Source organism: Panicum virgatum, chromosome 3N (assembly GCF_016808335.1).
Source record: "Panicum virgatum strain AP13 chromosome 3N, P.virgatum_v5, whole genome shotgun sequence".
Taxonomy (NCBI): Eukaryota; Viridiplantae; Streptophyta; class Magnoliopsida; order Poales; family Poaceae; genus Panicum; species Panicum virgatum.
The window spans coordinates 69,641,094-69,662,175 of NC_053147.1; the positions used below are offsets into that span (position 1 = coordinate 69,641,094).

At 45.8% G+C, this 21,082-nt stretch overlaps 3 protein-coding genes across 4 annotated transcripts; all 3 read left to right on the forward strand.

Annotated features, from left to right (window-relative positions):
• Window positions 1-7,994: 7,994 nt before the first annotated feature.
• On the forward strand, window positions 7,995-12,364 carry LOC120667161 (HIPL1 protein-like). Of its 2 annotated transcripts, XM_039947215.1 has the most exons (8): window positions 7,995-8,367; window positions 8,473-8,645; window positions 9,059-9,237; window positions 9,277-9,853; window positions 9,954-10,167; window positions 10,814-10,992; window positions 11,184-11,425; window positions 11,568-12,364. In XM_039947215.1, exons 1-8 carry the CDS (start codon window positions 8,280-8,282, stop codon window positions 11,965-11,967), a joined length of 2,052 nt encoding a protein of 683 aa, XP_039803149.1. In that variant the 5' UTR covers window positions 7,995-8,279; the 3' UTR covers window positions 11,968-12,364. The 2 variants fall into 2 exon arrangements, with proteins under 2 accessions (XP_039803149.1, XP_039803148.1); XM_039947214.1 differs by having other exon boundaries at window positions 9,059-9,853.
• A 2,028-nt stretch (window positions 12,365-14,392) lies between these two features.
• Window positions 14,393-17,473, forward strand: LOC120667162 (beta-glucuronosyltransferase GlcAT14B-like). Its single transcript, XM_039947216.1, has 4 exons — window positions 14,393-15,027; window positions 15,124-15,199; window positions 15,290-15,405; window positions 16,667-17,473. The coding sequence occupies exons 1-4, from the start codon at window positions 14,457-14,459 to the stop codon at window positions 17,179-17,181; spliced, it is 1,278 nt and encodes a 425-aa protein (XP_039803150.1). The 5' UTR covers window positions 14,393-14,456; the 3' UTR covers window positions 17,182-17,473.
• Window positions 17,474-17,942: 469 nt separating this feature from the next.
• On the forward strand, window positions 17,943-19,691 carry LOC120667163 (vesicle-associated membrane protein 721-like). Its single transcript, XM_039947217.1, has 4 exons — window positions 17,943-18,264; window positions 18,777-18,918; window positions 19,038-19,221; window positions 19,362-19,691. Exons 1-4 carry the CDS (start codon window positions 18,066-18,068, stop codon window positions 19,503-19,505), a joined length of 669 nt encoding a protein of 222 aa, XP_039803151.1. The 5' UTR covers window positions 17,943-18,065; the 3' UTR covers window positions 19,506-19,691.
• Window positions 19,692-21,082: the final 1,391 nt, after the last annotated feature.

Consider the following 21,082-nt stretch of genomic DNA (forward strand, 5'->3'; position numbering starts at 1 on the left):
CACAGCACAGATGGATTGATGCAAAATCATCACGATGAACAAGGTATATACTCCCTCCGTTCTTTTTTTATATGAAACCGTTGATTTTTTTTCTTCAACTTTGATTAATATTATTTAATTAATCAGTTAGTTAAATGAAGTGAAATGAATACATTTACGTCTATTATCAAGAGTCTCTTAAATCTAACTTGAAGATTTGGCTATTTGTATAAATATTTGTAGAAAAGACGAATAGTCAAACGAAGGTCTAAAAAACGAAAGAAGGTCGAAGGAACATATTCTCTATTCTCTAGCTAGCACACTTTTATCTATTATCTTATTATTTGGCTAACAAACGAAGCCTCCACGTTCGCTCTCAAGGTCTAGAAATTCCCACGTTAATCGGAGAAAAATAGAAAAAATAAAAATTACCCACCAATACCATTATAATAAAAATTAGCCTAAAATACCCGGTGCTTAATTAAAAATCACCCACCAATGACTTTATGAAAAATTAGCCTAAAATACCCCTGTGCCTAAGTAAAAATCACCCACCAATGCCATTATGAAAAATTAAATATAAAATACCAATTAGCTAGCTATGTATCAGTTACAAATATATACTATTAATAAAAACTAAAGCTAACAATAATCAATCAAAATAAAACAAAAATAAGAATAATTATATGTATAATATTATTAAAGCTCAAAAAATCAAATTGTTATTACATGTAGATCATATTTAAATTATTTTAACCAACAATAAGACATAATTTATGATAATGAATAGGGTAATGTATGGTAAAAAAAATATAATCTTTAAGTAAGAATACAACAATATGTGAATTTTTGAACTTTTCATACTAGCCGCGCAAATGCGCGGGCTGTACGTCTAGTTTTCTTGATATGAAAAAATAAATAAATAAACGCCAAGCGCATGTGTAGTAGGTACGTGTTTCTTATGAATTAAGGAACACAGTGTATTGTAGTAGTATTAAGGAACATAAATAAATATACTACACGTGAGAGGAGAGAGAAGAGGCGGCTTGGTGATGGATCAAGTTTCCTTAATTGGTACTACATTCAAAGGATTTGTGTACGTAAGCATGAGCGTCAGAGCATGTCATGGCATGCAGCCCACTTACAGAAGAGCTAGTAGTGCATGCATGTGCTTCTAGAGAGTCAAAAAGATAGGAGGTACCCATCAGTCAGGTCTAAGCATACGTCCATAAATATCGCGAGTTCAAGAATGATCTGGTGGTCCCCCAGTTGCAGCCAGTAAACAAATGATGTTGATTTCAGATTCAAAATTGGTACGGTGTCAATTTGGGATTGTAAATTCAATGTATTGCTCAATTTGAGACGGACTATATACTGTAACAATTTGAGAATGTCAAGATTGATGTCTTGCTAAATTCTTACGAACAAGTTACTTCTTTGAAACTGCAACTCTTGTCGCCCTTGCCCTATGTCCTACGGTGGCGCATGCTTGCCAAGAGCGGAGATCGTCCGTAGCTGCACGCACCAAGTCGATGACGATCACCTCGCACCACGACCTCCGCGCCAGCAGCAACAAAACTCTAGCACGAGGCAGAACACAATAGTGATTAGTGAGGGATGAGGAAGGGAGGAGCGCGGCCGCGGCAGCATTCATTTCAACCTGCTTGCAGCTTGCCCGTTCCCGCGCCAGTGATAGGAGACTGGCCGACTGGGGGAGGCGGCAAGCATTAGCGAGCAGCTAGTGGCCATTGAGCCTTGGGATTTCACAAGCGGCCAAGCAACGAGGTTGCTGTGAAAATAGTCTGAAACAAGTTGGCTTGGCATTCAGGATGGCAACGGCCCCCGCCCCGATCCCCGATTTTTGATCCCCACCCTGGCGCCGAACACCAAATCGGGGGAGAAGTTTGCCCCGGCTCCGTCCCCGTCGGATCCCCGAACCCCGTCGGGGCCCCATGAGGATCAATCGCAGAGCTGAGCACACAGAAGGCCCATGGCTGGACAGGAAATAGGGAAGATGGTCGCGACTGGACGTGCGGTCGACGGGCACCTCTCAGCCCACCTCTCGGCCGGTCACGCAGCTCCTTTTCTTCCTCCGCCACCTGCGACGCCTCCCCGAGGATAGGATGTGCGACGAGATGCCACGCCCTGCCGCTCCCCACCGACGACGAGGCGAGTGCGCGGAGCTCCGAGCCCGACTCCTGGGAGCGCGTTTCCAGCCCTTAACGGGGCAGATCCCCGCGGATCCCCGTTACCGCGGGGAAAATTGCCAAGCTGACTTGGCATGTTTCTTTTGCCAATCAAAGAGAGGCGTGTTTCACCCAACTCGACGTTGGATACGCGATGAAAGACGCTAGCTGCAGCTCCAACATCCCTCTTGCGAAGAAGACAAGAACTGCAGACGATGACGGTGGGTGAGTACCGATATCCGGCCAGGGGTGTAACTCGCGCAAAGATCTTTCTTGCGGAAGCGAGTTGAGACAGTGGTTTTTAAACAGGTTCGGGCCACCCTGGAGCATAACACCCTACGTCATGTGGATTGTGATCTGTTCTCTTACTGGTCTTTGGGGATCCAATCCGGCCTCCTCTTATATGTCCTGGGATCTTTCTATTTATAGACTACAAATTCATTCTGTCCTCTCTCTAGCTATATGAACGCCCTTTGTGCATGGTGGGCGCCGTTTACCAGGCCCCCTTGTCCTTTGTTAGACGGTCAGGCGGCTTGTGGGGCCCGCCGTAGCAGGTTCAGAGGGACCTAGTGGTGTCAGGAGGGCCTCGGGGTGAGCCTCGGGGCGTTCCGGGGTGGCCTCGAGCGCCAACTGGTGGGCCTTCACGTCTCGGGGTGACCCCGGGGGTGCCTTGCGGGGCCCTCATGCTCCGGGGTGTCTCTAGGGACACGTTCCGGGGTGGTCCGAGGTGGACCCGTGGCGACCCCAGAGGCACCCTGCGGGTCCTTGCGACCCATAGGGATGGTAACGGGTCGGGTAAGGTGCAGGTAGAGCAAATACCCGCCCGCGACAATACCCGAAACTATAAGAAATATCCGTACCCGCGAAGTCTAGCAGATAAAATTTTATACCCATACCCATACCCGCTGGGTACGGTCGGGTTTCGGGTACCCATCAGGTATTTTAATAATAGCATAAGTAACCTATCATTTAGTCATATTGACTAGCATATTTTGAATTTATCATCCATATAAGCGAACGCAAAACATTAGTAGAACTAAACGGATCATCTTGCACCATTTTTTCTTATTTTCAACATCTATTTTATAATTGTATGTAAGTAAATGCGTTGAAGAGTTAAGAATTTCATTAAAAAATACAACAATGACCATACGCTTCACTACAAATAATAAGCAAAATGTCAATGTCATTTTCACATCTATTAATTCACACATTCTCACTATCCATCTATTTAGTTCATACAAACACAAGAAAATGAGACATAAAATTTGTGAAGGATATGAGATTACTAAATTGTTTTTTTGTATTTCGGGTACCCATTGGGTACCCGCGGGTAAAATTTTATACCCATACACATACCTGCAGGTAAAATTTTATGCCTATACCCTCGCCCGTCGGGTCGGATGCCCGCGGGTACCCGCACCCGCGGGTAAAATTGCCATCCCTAGTGTGACCCGGGATGACCCTGGCTGGTCTACCCCAGGGAGGTGGCTTGTGTCGCTCCGGGTTTTACCGCGACGGGACGTAGCTCAGGGATAAGCTATCCGCCCGTCTATCTCCTTATCGTCTGAGCGCACGGCTCCCCCGTAATCATAATATTTTTATAAGAAAACCGCGCTTCTCCCTCGGGCTCTGGACCAAGTCTAGCGGCTCGGCGCCGTAACCCGCTGGTTTTCCGCCCGGTAAATTTTTTTTACCGAGCGTGTCTTCGTGGGGAAGGTAGGGCTTTCCCCAGGTTTGACCAAAGTAGAAACTATTTAGATTTGACCAGAAGAATCTTGAAATAATCATGAAGTTCACCCTATGTTATAAAGATGTTTTTTATTGATTCACTTAAATGAGATCACGACGGCTTATTATATTAGATTTTCAGCTATTATTATAATAATATATATAACACACTTATTAGTATAGATATAAACAGACGATCTTCAAAAGGCAGAGGCACTCATTTTTTATCAAAATGAAAACCGTGCATCATGATCTTATATACAATCTATGCAGCAAATAAAAAAATAAGAGAAACTAGTATTAACACCTAGCTTAGAGTGTGTGCTCTAAGTCTAACACAGGAGTATTAACTTGCGTGCTAACGAGTGGTTTCAAAAATTCTCAAAAAGAGAAGAAAATTACATTGGAGTGCACCGTAATATGTCCAAGTGAAACAAGGCGAATCCAGTGATTACGGCCCAGTGGGAGAGTAGAAGCTTGGGCTTCCAAGCTGGCTGGGACTGGCGTTTTTTTATTTTTATATTTTTTAAAATCATTTTTTACAGAAATATATTTTCGGATTTATAATTTACAGTTTTGTACCCCTATCGTCTGGTTGCGGGGCGGCCGGTACCCTGCCGCCCTCCTGCCGGGCGGTAGGGACCTCGATGTAAATAAAATTTATATTTATTTACATTTTAGTCCTTGAGGGGAGTCTGCCGCTCTTTACCGAACAGCAGGTACCCGCCGCCCACTAGCGGGGCGGTAGGTGGGTACCTGCCGCCCGGGGGCGGCAGGCCCCTACCGCAAATGATGTCTCTGAGAAGTTCGGGAACTTGCTGCTGCTACTCCGTGATGGGACCGTGGCTCTGCCATGCCCTGACCCGTGGACTCTGTGTGCTGGAATTAAATCTCAGCAGCTGGGACTGCTTCCAGCTTCCTGAATGTGTCTTCAGCTGCACAACCCTTGAGGAGTTCAACCTGTTAACCACCACAGCTACGGAGAGTACGGGAGCGGGCGCACGCCACGCCGTAACGCGCGGCGTGCCGTAACGCGGTCGCCGTGGAGTAGTATTCGGGAATCTGGCTGCGTGGAGTTCAGGGTCACTGCTTGATCATTTGCGGTAGGGGCCTGCCGCCCCCGGGCGGTAGGTACTCGCCTACCGCCCCGCCAGTGCGCGGCGGGTACCTGCCGCCCGGCAGGCAGGCGGCAGCTCCTCCCAGAGATCAAAATGCGAATAAATATAAAATTTATTTACATTGAGGTCCCTACCGCCCGGCATACATTGAGGTCCCTACCGCCCGGCAGGAGGGCGGCAGGGTACCAGCCGCCCCGTAGCCGGGCAGTAGAGGTACAAAACTGTAAATTATAAATCCGAAAATATATTTTTGTAAAAAATGATTTTAAAAAATGTAAAAATAATAAAACGCCCTGGGACTGGGACAAGTCACTCGTTGGGCCGGCCGTCCGACAGGAAAAGGAGCCTGCGTAGCGTCACAGCCTGATAGTTAGTTAGTGCTAGCGAATTCATCATAGATCAGTTGGTCAGGTCGCTTGCAGTGGAATCTACCCACTCGGATTCAAGTCCTCGACTTGGCACGTGTGCTTGTGTTTTTTTGGATTTATTCCAGGATTTTCCGGCGTTATGCGTTAAGTGGTAAGCGGCGTTCCCGTCGACAACGAGACGTTAATGGTGACTTCGGAAATCTCCAGATCTGCTGGTCCAGTCCTTCGGAGGTGCTCATAGAAGTAGGATTTGTGTACGTGTGTTCATAGAAGTGAGTGTGCGTGTGTTGTGAACGTCTCCATTGTACAGTACTAAAAAAAGTTAGTGGTAGGGCAGCTGCTGTGCGAATCAAGATCAGCTGCTCTTGTTTGACTCGAAAATAAAGTAGCTAGCCTAGCCGCCTAGCTGATGAGCACGCCGGCCGCATGCAGCTGCGACTTTTTTTTGAAAAGTAAACCGCCAGCATTTCATTAAGCTGTCATATCATTACATAGAGGAGACCAGAGAAACTCTGGTGGTACATGAAGCCATACAGATTCTGAAAGACGATCTGCCGATCTAACAAGAACATGTGCTGCCTTATTACAACATATGTTTACATGAATAAAAGAAAAAGCCACAGTAGAAGTACAGACCACCTTTTTTATGTCTTCGATGATAATTCCAATATTGGAGCGGTCCGTGACTCTCGACTGGAGCTTCTTAATCAACGACTCACAGTCAGAAGCAATTATAATATGGTCATGAGGGAGTTGGGAAGCAAAGTTAACTGCTCTCCTAAAAGCAATGGTCTCCGCCAATTCTGGGTCTGTAATTTTGTCAATTCCCTGCTTGCAAGTAGCCAGGAAAACACCTCTCTCATCTCTAATGACAATACCCAAGCCCATGCAATTATCTTTGTGGAAAATTGCTACATCAACATTGACCATAGTCCACCCTTGGGGCGGTGGTTCCCATCTTTTCCGATTAAGGACATCAGACTTTCTAGGATGGGCTGGAGTACACCAATGCACAAGCACCATGTCAACATATGCTAAAATCTTCTCAGCTATACAGTCGGGGTGCATTTTATTTTCTCCATTTCGCACAGCATTCCTAGCCTTCCAGATATGCCAAAAGGCTATGAAAAAGATAGTAGATAGTAGCCTCATGCAGCTGCGACTTGGCTGGCTGGGCGATAGATCGATCGGCATCCCTAGAGTCAAGTCAATAATGTTAACAGGAAATTAATTAATAAACCGATCCAAGATCGGGATGGGATGGGGGGCACGCACCAAGCCATTCTACAATAGACTGGGCTTTTTTATTCAACAATCCCAAGGTGGAGCTCTCTGAAATTTATTATTATTATTATTATTGTTATTATTATTATTATTATTATTATTATTATTATTATTATTAGCTAGAGCAATGCCCGTGTGATGGATGCTTCAGATCGACTTGAGTCATTAAGATAGAGAAAATGTCAACTTGGAGAGAGATAGTGCGTGTCCATATATATTTTTCTTGAAAAGCTTGAGTGAGTGGTAGTGCTGGTCGCCTGTGAACCGAGAGGTCACAAATTTGAGCGGTGGCCTCTACATATTGCACGGTGCATGGGAAAGACCTCCCGCTAATAACCTCTCCCAGACCCCGCACAGTGCGGGAGCCTACGACACTGGGTATGTCTAGAGATGGCAATGGGTACCCGAAACCCGAAACCCGATAGGTTTTTGCTCCATTAGGGTATGAGTTTGGGTCAACTTTTAGACCTGTGAGTTTATTAATGGGCACAAAGTTCTACCCGTTGGGTTTATGGGCACGAGTTTATTCCTACAATACCCGAACCCGTGAACCCATAGATTTTTTAAACCCAATCCAACATAGAGTAATTGTCATTTTATTTGTGAATTTATAACAAATTTAACATCTCTTTCTTTTAATTCTTATTTTAGTGAACTCTTAAGTGGTGGGTATGGGTGTTTTTGCTTTGCAGTTATCGTGTTTGTATATGCATATGATGGATTTGTGATTTTGTATGGTCTTTTGATCATTTCAATATAGAGCTTGTTATTTTTATTTTTATTTTTATTATAATTTATAGTGAACATAGATTTTTTACTCATAATATGCTACAAATGATGTTTACTATGTTAAACTTATTGATCTTGAGAAAAATTTGTATAGTAAAGTGTAGTTTACTATGTTAAATTTATTGATCTTGAGAAAAAAAAATGTATAGTGAAGTGTAGACCCATGGGTAACCCATGAGTACCCGCTAATCCGATGGGTTTGGATTTGGGCAAAATTCTAAACCCGTCACGGGTATGGGTTTTTTAATGAGTTCAAATATTTTTCATGGGTTTAGGTTTGGGATGACAAAATCTGATAGGTTTAGACCCGTTGTCATCTCTAGTTACATCCTTTCGCATGTGTCAATGTAAGACGTACTTAGAGGATGGTTGTTTCCTTTTTGTAAAAAAATTTTCTAACATGACAGCAACGTATGTACTAGTACGGGTTGAGAAAATGAGGACCCTAGCTAGTATGTAAAAAGTCTACCGAAATGAAAGTCGTTGAAACTCTAATTACTACTTGGTGTTTGTGACAGTGTGAGGAATGGATCCACTCGCCAACAATCTCCTACCGTGCTAGCTACTGGTGGTGCTGCATTCCCACCAACCCACAACCAAAGCAAACCAGGCCCCAACTTGACATACTAGTACAACTGCAAATGCTCTATCGATCCAATTGTTACGGTTGCAATCCATCCACACGAAGAGGGGCACTGCTGCAGTCTGTTAGTGTCAGTCTTCTCTGCAACTGCTGATGCTGCTCTACAAGAAGAAGATCGATCCATAAGATTCAGATTATTCTTCCGTCTTCTTCTTCCCCGGCCAGCCGGCGGTCGATCCAGATGATGCGGCCCTGCGCCGCCATCTGCGCGCTCCTGCTGAGCCTCCTCCTCCCTCCCTCCCTCGCCTTCCCGCTATGCACCGACGCGAGTCAGTTCACGCACTTCCCAACACCCCTGCTGTGCTGCTTCTTCGTCGTCTTCTTCTTCTTCGCCTGCTCAGCAGTCAGCTCAATGATGGATTGCATACATGCAGGGGCGCCGGTGCTGCTCAACACCACGCTCAAGTTCTGCGCCTCCTCCGGCAACACAAGCAGCAGCAGCAGCTGCTGCGACGCCGCCGCCGACGCCGCGCTCAGCACCCAGTTCAACGCCATGAACGTCTCCGACGCGGCCTGCGCCGCCGTCCTCAAGTCAATCCTCTGCGCTGTAAGCGACCATCCGTCCTATGCTTTTTTTTTTCAGTTGAGTTGGATTTGTTACTTTGCTCCTTGCTGTTATTCACCTTCGCATATAGATTGAACCTTTGCTTTCACTGACACATTACTCCACTAGTGGTAATTAGCAGAATGTTTACCGCAGAAATGCCATAATATTCACTTCAAAAAAGCTTCGAAATTCGCATGCTCACTTTGCTGAGTGCAAAATGCAATTCTACAATATGAAGAACAAAACTACCTGAGTACTGTACAAATTCTTATCTGTAACAATCATAGCATCTTTTCAAGAGGAGAACTGAATTTGGTTGCCAATACCATCAGACCTGAAATTTAGATGCCTCACTCAGAGGACTGAAATTTAGATGTCAATACACTTAATGAATTGAATGACTCCACTTTCAGAAATGCAGTCCATATTCTGCTGATCTATTTGATGCTGGGCCAAAGATTCGGACAATTCCCTTCCTCTGCAACTCCACCTCCTCAGCAACTTCTGCCCAGTCCAAGGAAACCACTCAGGACTACTGCGAACATGTCTGGGAAACTTGCAAGGATGTCAAAATAATGAACTCACCCTTTCAACCACCCCTGCAAGGCAGTGCACCGCCTCCCACCTCATCACCATCGAAGCTGACTGATGCCTGGCAATCTGAAAATGACTTCTGTACCTCGTTTGGTGGTGCATCGAATGATCAGTCTGTATGCTTCAGTGGCGACACGGTTTCATTCAACGCCACCCAACCTTCGCCCTCTCCTAAAGGGATATGCCTGGAGAGGATTGGTGACGGATCCTACCTTAACATGGCTCCTCACCCTGATGGATCCAATAGGGTCTTCTTGGGCAGCCAAGCTGGGAAGATATGGCTGGCAACTGTCCCTGATCAAGGATCCGGGGGTACTCTACAATTCGAAGAAGCTAGCCCATTCGTTGATCTGACTGATCAGGTGCACTTTGATTCAGCGTTTGGACTCATGGGTATGGCGTTCCATCCTGACTTTGCAACCAATGGCCGTTTCTTTGCCTCTTACAACTGTGATAGGACCAAGTCACCCAGCTGTACGGGGAGATGCTCTTGCAATTCTGATGTGGGCTGTGATCCCACAAAGCTAGGTACCGACAGTGGTGCTCAACCATGCCAGTATCAAGTGGTGATTTCAGAATATTCAGCAAAAGGTTCCTCGGCAAACGTTTCCGAGGTTTGCTCATCTCAACATGCTCTTCCGATCCATTCAAGTCTTGTCTTGGTATTCCCTAAACCTCATACGCACACATTCCTCTTTAAACATTTCCTGTTAGGCTACGTCTGCTGATCCATCTGAAGTTAGAAGGATTTTTACTATGGGGCTGCCTTATACATCACAACATGGAGGCCAGGTACTTTTTGGACCTGATGGCTACCTCTACCTCATGATGGGGGATGGTGGAGGAAAGGGAGATCCTTTTAATTTCGCTCAGAACAAGAAGTCACTCTTGGGAAAAATCATGAGGCTTGACATTGACAGTACGCCGAGTAAGTCTTTGAGCCTTGATGCCATTTGTCTACTTATTTAAACTGCTACTTTGTTTCTTTACTCGAATCAGCATTCCAACCTTTATCACTTTCCTTTAGTCGCTTCAGCTTCCACGGTTATGTCTCCATAAACTGCTCTTGCATTTCCTCTTAGTTAGTTTGCATGAAAACTTTGGCATCAGTACCAAAGGACGAAATGGCATCAACCACCACCTCCAGTGAGAATATGAGATTATTCCAATGATGCATCTAATTTTGGCCCTTAGTATCAGCAACTTAAGTTAGCAAAATATTAGACACATCTTTTATATCTTTCCTGTCCTGAGAACGGATTAGTCAAAGATGCTAGATGATGACTAGATGAGACTATGATCTTCTGATTTGGCAGCATTATTAGCTGCCATTTTTATACTGAACTAGGTGGAAGGTTGCGGCTATAAAATCTTGGAGGCACTTGTCACTTATAGAACTGATATAAGCAATTCAATTCATCAGCTTATAAAAGTATGGCTAACTGGTTTCTTTTGCATTCTTTCACACAAAGTTTTTTTTCCTTCTATGTTGGTATGGAGAGCTGCATCATGCACATGATCTGTCAATTTTTGTTCCTAAAGCTTTCTGTTTTTTTATCTGTTTCATTTTTAAGGAGCAAGTGAAATCAGTAACACGAGTTTGTGGGGAAATTATTCTATTCCAAAAGATAACCCGTATGCTGATGATAGCGAGTTACAACCAGAAAGTTGGGCACTGGGTCTTAGAAACCCGTGGAGGTGCAGTTTTGATTCTGAGAAGCCATCCTACTTCTACTGTGGAGATGTTGGGCAGGTACTATGCAAGACCATACGTAATAAATGTTTAATTTTCCAGTGCTAATTTGGGTTACTTCGTTCATTAGATAGCCATGTGTGCTCAGACTTAGTGTTCCATGCATTACTTCTATTCATCGATGAGGAACTGAGTGTGTGTATTTTGTATGCAAACAACACTTCATTTGTGTCTGTACCTTAATCCTGTAGGATCAATATGAAGAAGTGGATTTGATCTCCAAAGGCGGGAACTACGGATGGCGTGCGCTTGAGGGTCCTCTTGTTTACCATCCACCATGGGCACCAGGAGGCAACACATCACTTGACTCCATAAACGCCATCCCACCTATCATGGGTTACAGCCACTCTGATGTGAATAAGAACATCGGATCCGCATCGATCATAGGAGGTTATGTCTATAGAGGGTCCGCTGATCCCTGCTTGTTTGGAAGGTATATCATCATCGATCACTCGATATTACTAGCTCGACGCCTCCTGTACATTTTCATTTGGAACTTCTCTTGTGCAGTGCAGTGCAGCTCTGAATTGTTGGAATTTCAGCTGTAAGGTGTATATCTGTTAACGTGTTTTCAGGTACTTGTACGCTGACCTGTACGCTTTGGCCATGTGGACCGGCACAGAAACCCCAGAGAGCAGCGGGAACTACACCTCCACTCTGATTCCCTTCAGCTGCTCCAAGGATTCTCCGATCGCCTGTGAGACAGCTGCCGGGAGCTCTCTCCCGTCTCTTGGCTACATATACTCCTTTGGCGAGGACAACAGCAAGGACATCTATGTGCTGACGAGCAAAGGCGTCTACCGAGTTGTCAGGCCCAGCCTCTGCAGCTACACCTGCCCAACAGAGAAACCCGCGACAAACAGCGGGAGAACGCCTCCTGGTTCTTCATCAAAGGCGCCAGCCATGGCACTGAGCAATCAGCAGATGGGAGTGCTTTTGCTGTCTGTTATTATGTTTTGGGTCTTGATAAGATAGGATCCTGCTCTGAGTCAGTCATGTGCAAGGATGGATGGTACGCTCGTCGCTCCATATGTTACGAAGAAACCGAAATAAGAATGTTTCAGCTAGAGATCCGATGTGATATACTAGTACATAGCATGTAAGTGTTGGCCTGAACCTGCAGGTTACTCAAGCAGGGTCTTTAGTGGTATAAGTACATAGTCAGATATTGTTTGCAAGGAAGAAAACAGAGTGAGGGTGAAACTTTATTCATATATAGTATAGGACTATAGGGTGATTGCTGGAACATGTGTATATATGTAGCACATACATGTAACGAGTACTAGTAGCAGCAGGTGCCGGTGGTGGCGATGCTGCAGTACCTGCTTGGGTCCATCATGTTGCAGATGTAGGGCAGTCGTTGCCATCTCCATGACCTTGCTCATCATCTGATGGTGATCGGAGCCCGGCAGGCCGCCCTGCAGCTCCTGTACCGTGCTTCTGATCGCCCTGCACCTGCAGCTCGGTGGCATCTGCTCTGCTCATCCGCCATTTTCCAGGGCCAAGAGTGATGAGCATCGCCGCGACGGCGCCGTGCACTGGTGCTTCAGGTAGTCCCTCCACGCGTCCATGGCCTCCAAATGTGGGTGTGCGAGCGCGAGGAGGAGGAAGGACTTGAGGGCAGTCCCAACCCAGACTCTACTATAGAGTCTAAATCTCCTATTTATTGTGTTTTGCTGATGTGGCAGTATATTTATGGAAGAGAGAGGGAGAGAAATCAAGACTCCAAGTCTTATTTAGACTCCAAGTCTTCACGCAAATCAAGAATGAATGTGAGAGATAGTCATATAAATCAAAGTAACACAATTTGCATTGAGAAGTATAGTTTTTTGTGATGGAGTCTTTGAGGCTTAGACTCTAATAGTAGAGTCTGGGTTGCCACCAATGCTCTGTCTTGTGTATCATGAATTACGCGGCACAGATGCCGTGCAAGCTGTTAATTAAAGCTCTCCAACTATATTAGATGATGTTTCTTGTAATGAATCTGTGCCTTTTCGATGATGATATTATTGATCTATAGTACATGCCGTAGAACACCGGTAATTGTGGAGGCCAGTCGTCTCCTCTTTGGATTTGTTTCCACTCAGCAGTCAGAAACATGTGGTGGATCAAGCTAACAAGATGCATATGCCAAATCTCACTCTCTTTTCTGAAACTGAACCCCATTCTGTGCAACTTCTTTCTCAAGATGGGCAACAGAGCATCTCCAACAGTTTGGCGAATGGAGTTGGCATCCTTGATTTTTGGCAAAAGCCCTTAAAACACCCCTCCAACAGTTTGGCAAAATATGACAATTTGGCAAAAACCCTCTCTCACCGCGCATATATGGCAACTTAGAAAAGGGCTTGGCAAATCCTCTCTCTACTTGCATGCTGGGTACTGACCACGAAAATAAAGTTTTCTTCCTGCTTGCATGCTGCCTATTGCCTTTTTTTTTTCATTTTGCCAAGTTCCAAATAGCAAACTATTAGAGATCGAACTGTTTTTTTACTAGGCAAATAGTTTTGAGAGTTGGCAAATCACAAGATTTGCCAAGTAGAATATGACAAACTTTTGAAAATGCTTATCTCTCTAACAAACAAGTTCCTGAAAAGTAATTATAGTACTTTTTTTAGGGGAGTAATTATAGTAGTTGGTATTTTGGAAGGAAATAACTTAAAAAGGCCCATTAATATTGGGGAATGGCCCAATGAGGATGTTTGTTTGGTTGGCTAGTAGCCCATCATCATTGGGCACATCTGGTTCCGTAAATACTTTATTGTTTTCTATCTACTAGAACAATACAATGCATTGTTACGAGTAACATACTTTTACCCAGGCCTATACGAGATACTCTTTCATTGTATGTACAGGTCGTGCCTCGCGCGAGGCATTACTTCCAGATTTCGATTGATTTGTTCGAATTTCAATTAGAATTCCAATTAATTTGTTTTCTGATTAGGATTATAATTGACAGCTAAGAAATTATTACTTGCTTTGCTTTAGAAGTAGCAAGAGATAGAGATTATATAGTAGTAGTACATATCGTGATTTGTTCTAATGGAGCCGCGGGTCTCTGCTAAGAGTTTGTTTGACAGAGCTCTAAAACCGGCTCCAGCTAGAACTTACCAAAAGGTCTATTTTGGAGCAGCTAGAACTTACTAAAAAAAATAATAGTATTGTGGTCATTTGATATGTTCTTTATATTTTAACAGTTAGATGAAGCCGTTTTGCCAATTTTTTTCCAAAACAGTTTCAGTTTCAGTTTCATCGGAGAATCCGCTCCAAACAAATTCTAAATATTAGTTTTTTTTTTAAAGATTGCCTTGCCGGCACTAAAATGAAATAAAAAATGTTGACAGGTCAACCACCCCCCGTCGCTGCCCCACTACAAAGCGAAGTGCCCGCTGGCTGCCGGGCCGCCGGCTCGGTTCTTAGCCTGAGTCGCTGCCCGCTGGGGCCCACACCCACATCCACCGCCGGCGATGAAGGCCCTCATCTCCCAGTCCTTCCACGCCGCCGTCGACCGCCGCTGGCTGCTCCCCCTGGCCGTCGGCTCCGCGCTCTCCCTCCTCCTCCTCGTCGCCCTCACCACCTTCCCCCTCCCATTCCCCTCCTCCTCCTCCTCGGCCGCCTCCGCCCTCTTTGTCGAGCACAAGCTCGCCCCCACCCCGCCGTTCCCCGCCGGCGCCGAGCTCCCCCGCATCGCCTTCCTCATCTCCGGGTCCGCGGGGGACGCCTCCGCTCTCCGCCGCGTCCTCCTCGCGCTCTACCACCCCAGGAACCGCTACATCCTGCACCTCGATGCCGAGGCCCCCGTCTCCGACCGGACGGACCTCGCCGCCGGCCTCGCCGCCCACCCGGTCCTCGCGTCCGCGGACAACGTCCGCGTCGTCAACCGCGCCAACCTCATCACCTATCGCGGCCCCACCATGGTCGCCAACACGCTCCACGCCGCCGCCGCCTTCCTGTGGGGCCACGCTGGCGCCGGTGGCTCCGACTGGAACTGGTTCATCAACCTCTCCGCCTCCGATTACCCGCTCGTCACACAGGATGGTAAGCGCCCTTCCTTCTACATTCATCCGAAAATTTCTAATCCATAAAAACCCCGCCTTGGATTTGTAAATGTAACTCTTAAGCTTCCTGCTGCAGATCTGATACATGTCTTCTCCAAGCTACCGCGTGATCTCAACTTCATCGATCACACCAGCGACATCGGATGGAAGGAGTACGAGCTTCCTTCATCATGATTTTATTCGCTGACCACTGCATTCTGACAGGGGCCAATTCCTACCTTGTTGTTTCTCATGATGTACAGGTTTCAGAGGGCCAAACCCGTGATCATTGACCCCGGTCTCTACATGAAGAAGAAGGCTGATGTCTTCTGGATACCGCAGAGGCGGAGCGTGCCGACAGCCTTCAAGCTCTTCACTGGTATGTTCCTAACTGATAGTATGACCTACTAGTCAAAATATTCACATTCAAGCGTTAACCCATAGATGTGTAGAATTCACCATGCACGTTGTGCAGATTAGTATACCTCGTAACCTAACCTTGCCTTTGTTGTTTTCGGTGAGAATTGTTGATTTGCCCTTGCCAAGGTGGATGGAATTTCTTAAATCAATTTTCTTTTTTTGTAATTGAATGTGGTGTCAAATGCTTCAAACTGTAAACTCTCTCTGCCACGTCTTGCAACAGTGCTGGCTATTTTGATGTGTGAATTGTTGATACGTGGGTTTGTCACCAACTTAAATTAATATATCTTTTTTGCAAAGTACTGCATATAAATGCACTGTTTTTCTAGCTTCGTGATTTAAATATTGTATATTGTGGAAACTCCTCTAGGTAAAGTTTCCGTTCATACGTAATTTATTTTTTGTGATCTGATTGCTGTAACAAACATTTGGGATTCTGTTTATTTGTTGCCTGTAGCAGCAAACCAGCTATGCATCTCTTGCTTGCCTACTGCATATACTGGCTGTAATTAATTTTAAAGCTTATCCTTGTTTTATGTGTCGGTTATTAAGTTAGAAAATTGTGTCAATGAACTTGCCATAAAAGTATACTTTTTCCTTAATGTGATGGTCTACTGTTTCACATCCATTATCCATCATGTTTTTAATAGCATGAAATTAATTGATTCCAGTTTCTTATATAGTGGCTACAACTCAGATATAACTACTCTAGGTTCAAACAGCTTAAAACAGATAACTAAAAGATGCAGAAATGCAGAGCCTATCTCTGCAATGAAGATCAAGTTGCAGTATTCATCAATACCAAGAAGAAATAACTTTCTTTTTTAACCCATCCGTCCCCCAAAAACAAGTCATTCTAGGATCCAAAACTTATCACAGAAAACAAGTCATTTACCCTATTTAGAAAGTGCTTGTGCATGCAAGAATCAGTTAGTGCCAAATATGGGTAATAAATAGGGGCAAACATGGTCATTTTACCTCCTTATTAATCAGTCATAGAATTCCTAGAATGACTTGTATTTTGGGACGGAGGGAGTACTATCGAGCAAATTCTTTGGCCTTTACTCTTCATTTTCAAAAACCAGCAAGAGTAGTATCGCTTAAGAGCTTTCGTGGAATGAGGCTTGCTTTATTAGTTTGAGCCTTTGGGTAATAAGTGTTGCTTTTTGAATCTTGACCATGTAGATATAGAGTCACCTGATGATGAAATTGCATTGCAGGTTCTGCTTGGATGGCACTTTCTAGGCCATTTGTGGAATACTGCATATGGGGCTGGGACAACCTACCTCGCACGGTGCTCATGTACTACTCCAATTTCATCTCCTCGCCAGAAGGGTACTTCCACACCGTGGTCTGCAACGCCGAGGAATTCAAGAACACAACCGTGAACCATGACCTGCATTACATCTCATGGGACAACCCTCCAAAGCAACATCCACACTACCTCACGGTCGAAGATTTGGACAGGATGGTTGCTAGTGATGCCCCTTTCGCTCGGAAGTTCCATGCAGATGACCCAGTGCTAGATAAGATAGATGAGGAGATCCTGTCCCGTGGTGCAGACATGCCAACCCCTGGAGGCTGGTGTGCAGGAACACGAGAGAACGGGAGCGACCCTTGCTCTGTCATAGGTGACACCAGTCTCCTTCGGCCCGGCCGTGGAGCGGTGCGGCTGCAGCGGCTGATCACGTCGCTGCTGTCAGAGGAGAAGTTCCACCCAAGGCAGTGCAAGTAGGGCGTGATGCCTCTGACCCACCCAAATCTGAGCTATATATGAATATATACACGCATGGACTGCTGCCGGTGGCGATGCATACATGGTTTGTTCTGACTTGTAGGTCGTCGCCGTTTTGTCTGGCAGCTGCCATTTAACATGTACTACCATGTTGCCGTTGTACTACCACATTAGTCATCTGTCTGTAGAGCCTGTTGTATTGTATCTCCACTCCACATGTAGTACTTTATCATCCAAGGTATGAGCCTGGACACCTGGTTATCAATATATTTCAGTGCAACTTTAGGCGTCATTTATATTGCTAGACATAGTGTGGTTTTTGAATTGCAATAGTGGTTTCCTTTTGTTGACCAAACTTTTCGCATTCTGGATCGGTCTGTTGGGAAATACTATTGGCCCGATGGTGCTGTTGGGCCCATGCCGTTGGTGATGTTCCATAATGTAAAACAAGTTTTTTTTAAAAAAAGAAAATGATGTAAAACAAGTTGGTCAACTTGTAGTTGCAGTTGTCTTTGTTGCCGGCCGGCTCAACAACAAGAAGGCCGGTCGGTCCTCCAAGGTAACTAACCAAACCAGCTAGTACTGCTTGTTACTAATCAACAACGCGCCGGAGAATGAAGTCCGGTCAATGGATGGACGAACGGACGGCTCGGATCCGTCTCTAGAACCCTTGACAATCAATCAATCGATCTCCACAACCTGGATTAATAAAATATATTTACTAAGGGATCCGTAGCAGGCAATTGTAAAGACCACCATTTCCTTGGCCACAAAGCTTAAGACATTTCCGAGCACAAGAGTCTCTTCGTCTTCCTTGGTCCATCGGAATCGGAGAAGAAGATAGCTACAGCTACGTAGGAAGAAGGACGAAGGAATAAGAATCCATGGCGCAGCCGCCGGAGGGAGCGCTGATCTACGCGATGGTGGCGCGGGGCACGGTGGTGCTGGCGGAGCACACGTCCTACACGGGCAACTTCCGGGACATCGCCGCGCAGTGCTTGCACCGGATGCCGGCGGGGAACAACCGCTTCATCTACACCTGCGACGCCCACACCTTCAACTTCCTCGTCGCCGATGGATACGGTCGGTATCTACTATGATGTCTCTCCCGAGTCGCACCTTTAATTTGCTACATGCTTTGGCTCTATCAACATACTCTCTTCTGATATCCTTTAATTTGGACGGTGTCTACTATGTATGGCCTGTGCAACCACTGCTGCACCCTGATGATCATACGAGTGACTGCTTTGTGCTTTCTCTCTCTCCCGGAGAGAGACGGCACTTTGTGGCTTAGTAAATTCAGATAGTTTAGCTTTCGCCAATATTCAGAGTCGATTGTTCCAATTCAGAAGATGAGTTTGAATTGGCTTTTGTTAGAGACTTTGTGATCCTGCTGGCATGCAATTTCTGACAATAACCCACATTATATGTATATATAACGACTGAAATGAAAGCACAGGTGTATGGTTGCAACACAAAGCAAATAGCAGCTATACTAGATAGAGGTAGGGGATCGGAAACAAGTGTTCTGAGATCAGAGCCAACTGAACTGACTGTTATTGCATCGATCTGCAACCAAAATGGACTGCGTGCAGCATACTGCGTCGCCGCGACCGAGTCAGCTGGGTGGCAGATTCCTATGGCCTTCCTGGAGATGATCAAGGAGGATTTCAACAAGAGATACGCAGGGGGCAAAGCAGCCACAGCCACAGCAAACAGCCTCAGCCGAGAGTTCGGGTAATAGTAGTACAATCATATATAGCATTTCATATATATGCATGCTTGCCTTGCCTATCTTTTATTTATTTATTTATTAGATACGGATCGTCGGATGAATATATATGAAATGATGACAGGCCGAGGCTTGGAGCTCAGATGCAGTACTGTAGGGATCACCCAGAGGAGGTGAGCAGGCTGTCGAGAGTGAAAGCTCAGGTGGACCAAGTGAAAGGCATCATGATGGAAAACATCGACAAGGTCATCGATCGCGGGGAACAGATCGATGGGCTCGTCACGAGGACGGAGCAGCTGCACAACCAGGTCTGTGTCTGTTACCTTGTGTTCTGTTCTGTTCTGTTCTGTTCTGTTCTTTTAATTGTGTTCAGGTCACAAGATGCGCGATCCATAGTCAGGTCAGTAACTAGCAGCATGCATGCATGGTGTCTTTTGATTTGCTGCAGGCTGCTGATTTCAGGCAGCAAGGCACGCGGGTGCGCCGCAGGATGTGGTACCAGAACATGAAGACGAAGCTCATCGTCCTCGGCATCGTCATCGCGCTCATCCTCATCATAATCCTCTCAGTATACCATGGCATACGCAAGTGATCCATTCAGTTGTTCAGATGCAGTACTAGGTAGCTGGTTAATTAGAATAATGTTCATTTTGGATCCACTGTACAGGTTGGTCCTAGCTTGAGCCTTGAGGTTCATTCCACTGCACTGTCTTAACCACGCCCATCAGGTTTCTTGATGTCAGCGACCGCGGCCAAGGCCTTGGGCTTTATTTTCGCTCTTTCTTTTACAGGAGACAGGAGTTGGGCTCAGCTCTTCCAAATTAGCTAGGGCGATAGAATACGATTTTCATCTGTCTCGAAATCTAAACTTTCACAAATTATTTAGCTTATATGATCACGATTGTAATTTTCAAGTTGCCGATCATGATTTCTTATCAAATAGCGTAAGGTTTTCTGGTCGATCTAATTCGAACATTACACAAAAGGGAATACAAATTAGCAACTAAGAATTTCAATCAACATTTCCCTATGGAAAAGCATCGACAGCTTGATAATAACTTTTCAAAATTGTCTTCATTAAGTAAAAGAAACCTAACTGTTTCAGAAAAACACATTTCAAAAAATAACCAAAAAACACTAGGAACCCGGCAGCATCCTGCTGCCACCCGGATACTCCGATGGGAACACTGACTTCACCATCGCGACATCCTAGTGACCGTGCGGCCGGTTGGCATCGCCCTGTTTCCGTGTTTCGGTCGCTCCACTACCCTGCCAGATGCTCTATCTGCGTCACCGTAACCGCCTCATCGCCCTGAACTCGTAGGTATACCCCTTAGCCACCGGAGACCTCCCCATCGCCGGGAATGTCCAACCCTAGATCATGGCCACAATAGGCGCAACGTCACTAGGAGAAAAGGACTCGCCGAGAGGGTGGTCTGGTGGCGGGGCCCAGGGGCGGGCTCAGGATTTGAGAGGTGGGTATTCAAAATTTCAAAAGATGTGAAAAAAATATTTGACAGCCCAAATTTTATAAATTACAACAATAATTTCAAAATAAAGATTGAATTTATCACTAGTCAGCTTACTTTGCGCTCAGGTTTGATTTCGCTCAGGCCTGTGTTTCTGATTGCTCGCCCACACCCAAAGAACACGGACTGCGGAGCGGTAGAGCTGTGGAGGCCCTGCCGCCCCGACAAAGCGGCAGTGCCATGCTTTGGACACACGCACCACGCCATGCACGCCTGAGCCCTGCACCCCTTCCTAGCTACGATGCTAGCCTGGCCGCTGTCCGCGTCTCGTGGCCCGCCCGACTGCCAAGCCTGTGATGCCGTCCGTCCGCCCGGTCGCAGAGGCCCTACCGCCGTTCGTCCTCGCGGCTGATGAGCCCCTGCCTTCATATGTTCACCTGGCCTCTTTGCGCCCTCGCCATCCGGATCGCCGATTCGAGGAGCTAGGGTCTTGCAGCTAGGGATTGGGAATCGAGGGATCGAGAGGGCACACGAGCGCTTGGCCTGTCAATCAAGCTGGCTCGTTGGCTACCTGACCGCTAATGGACCTGTGGGCCGTCAGGTGAGAAGGGGCCGGACATAAGCTGCTATGATTTTCCAGCACGAAGCAGAAATTTGAAGTTTGGAAGCATATTATTTTGTGTAATATTCCTATTTTTGC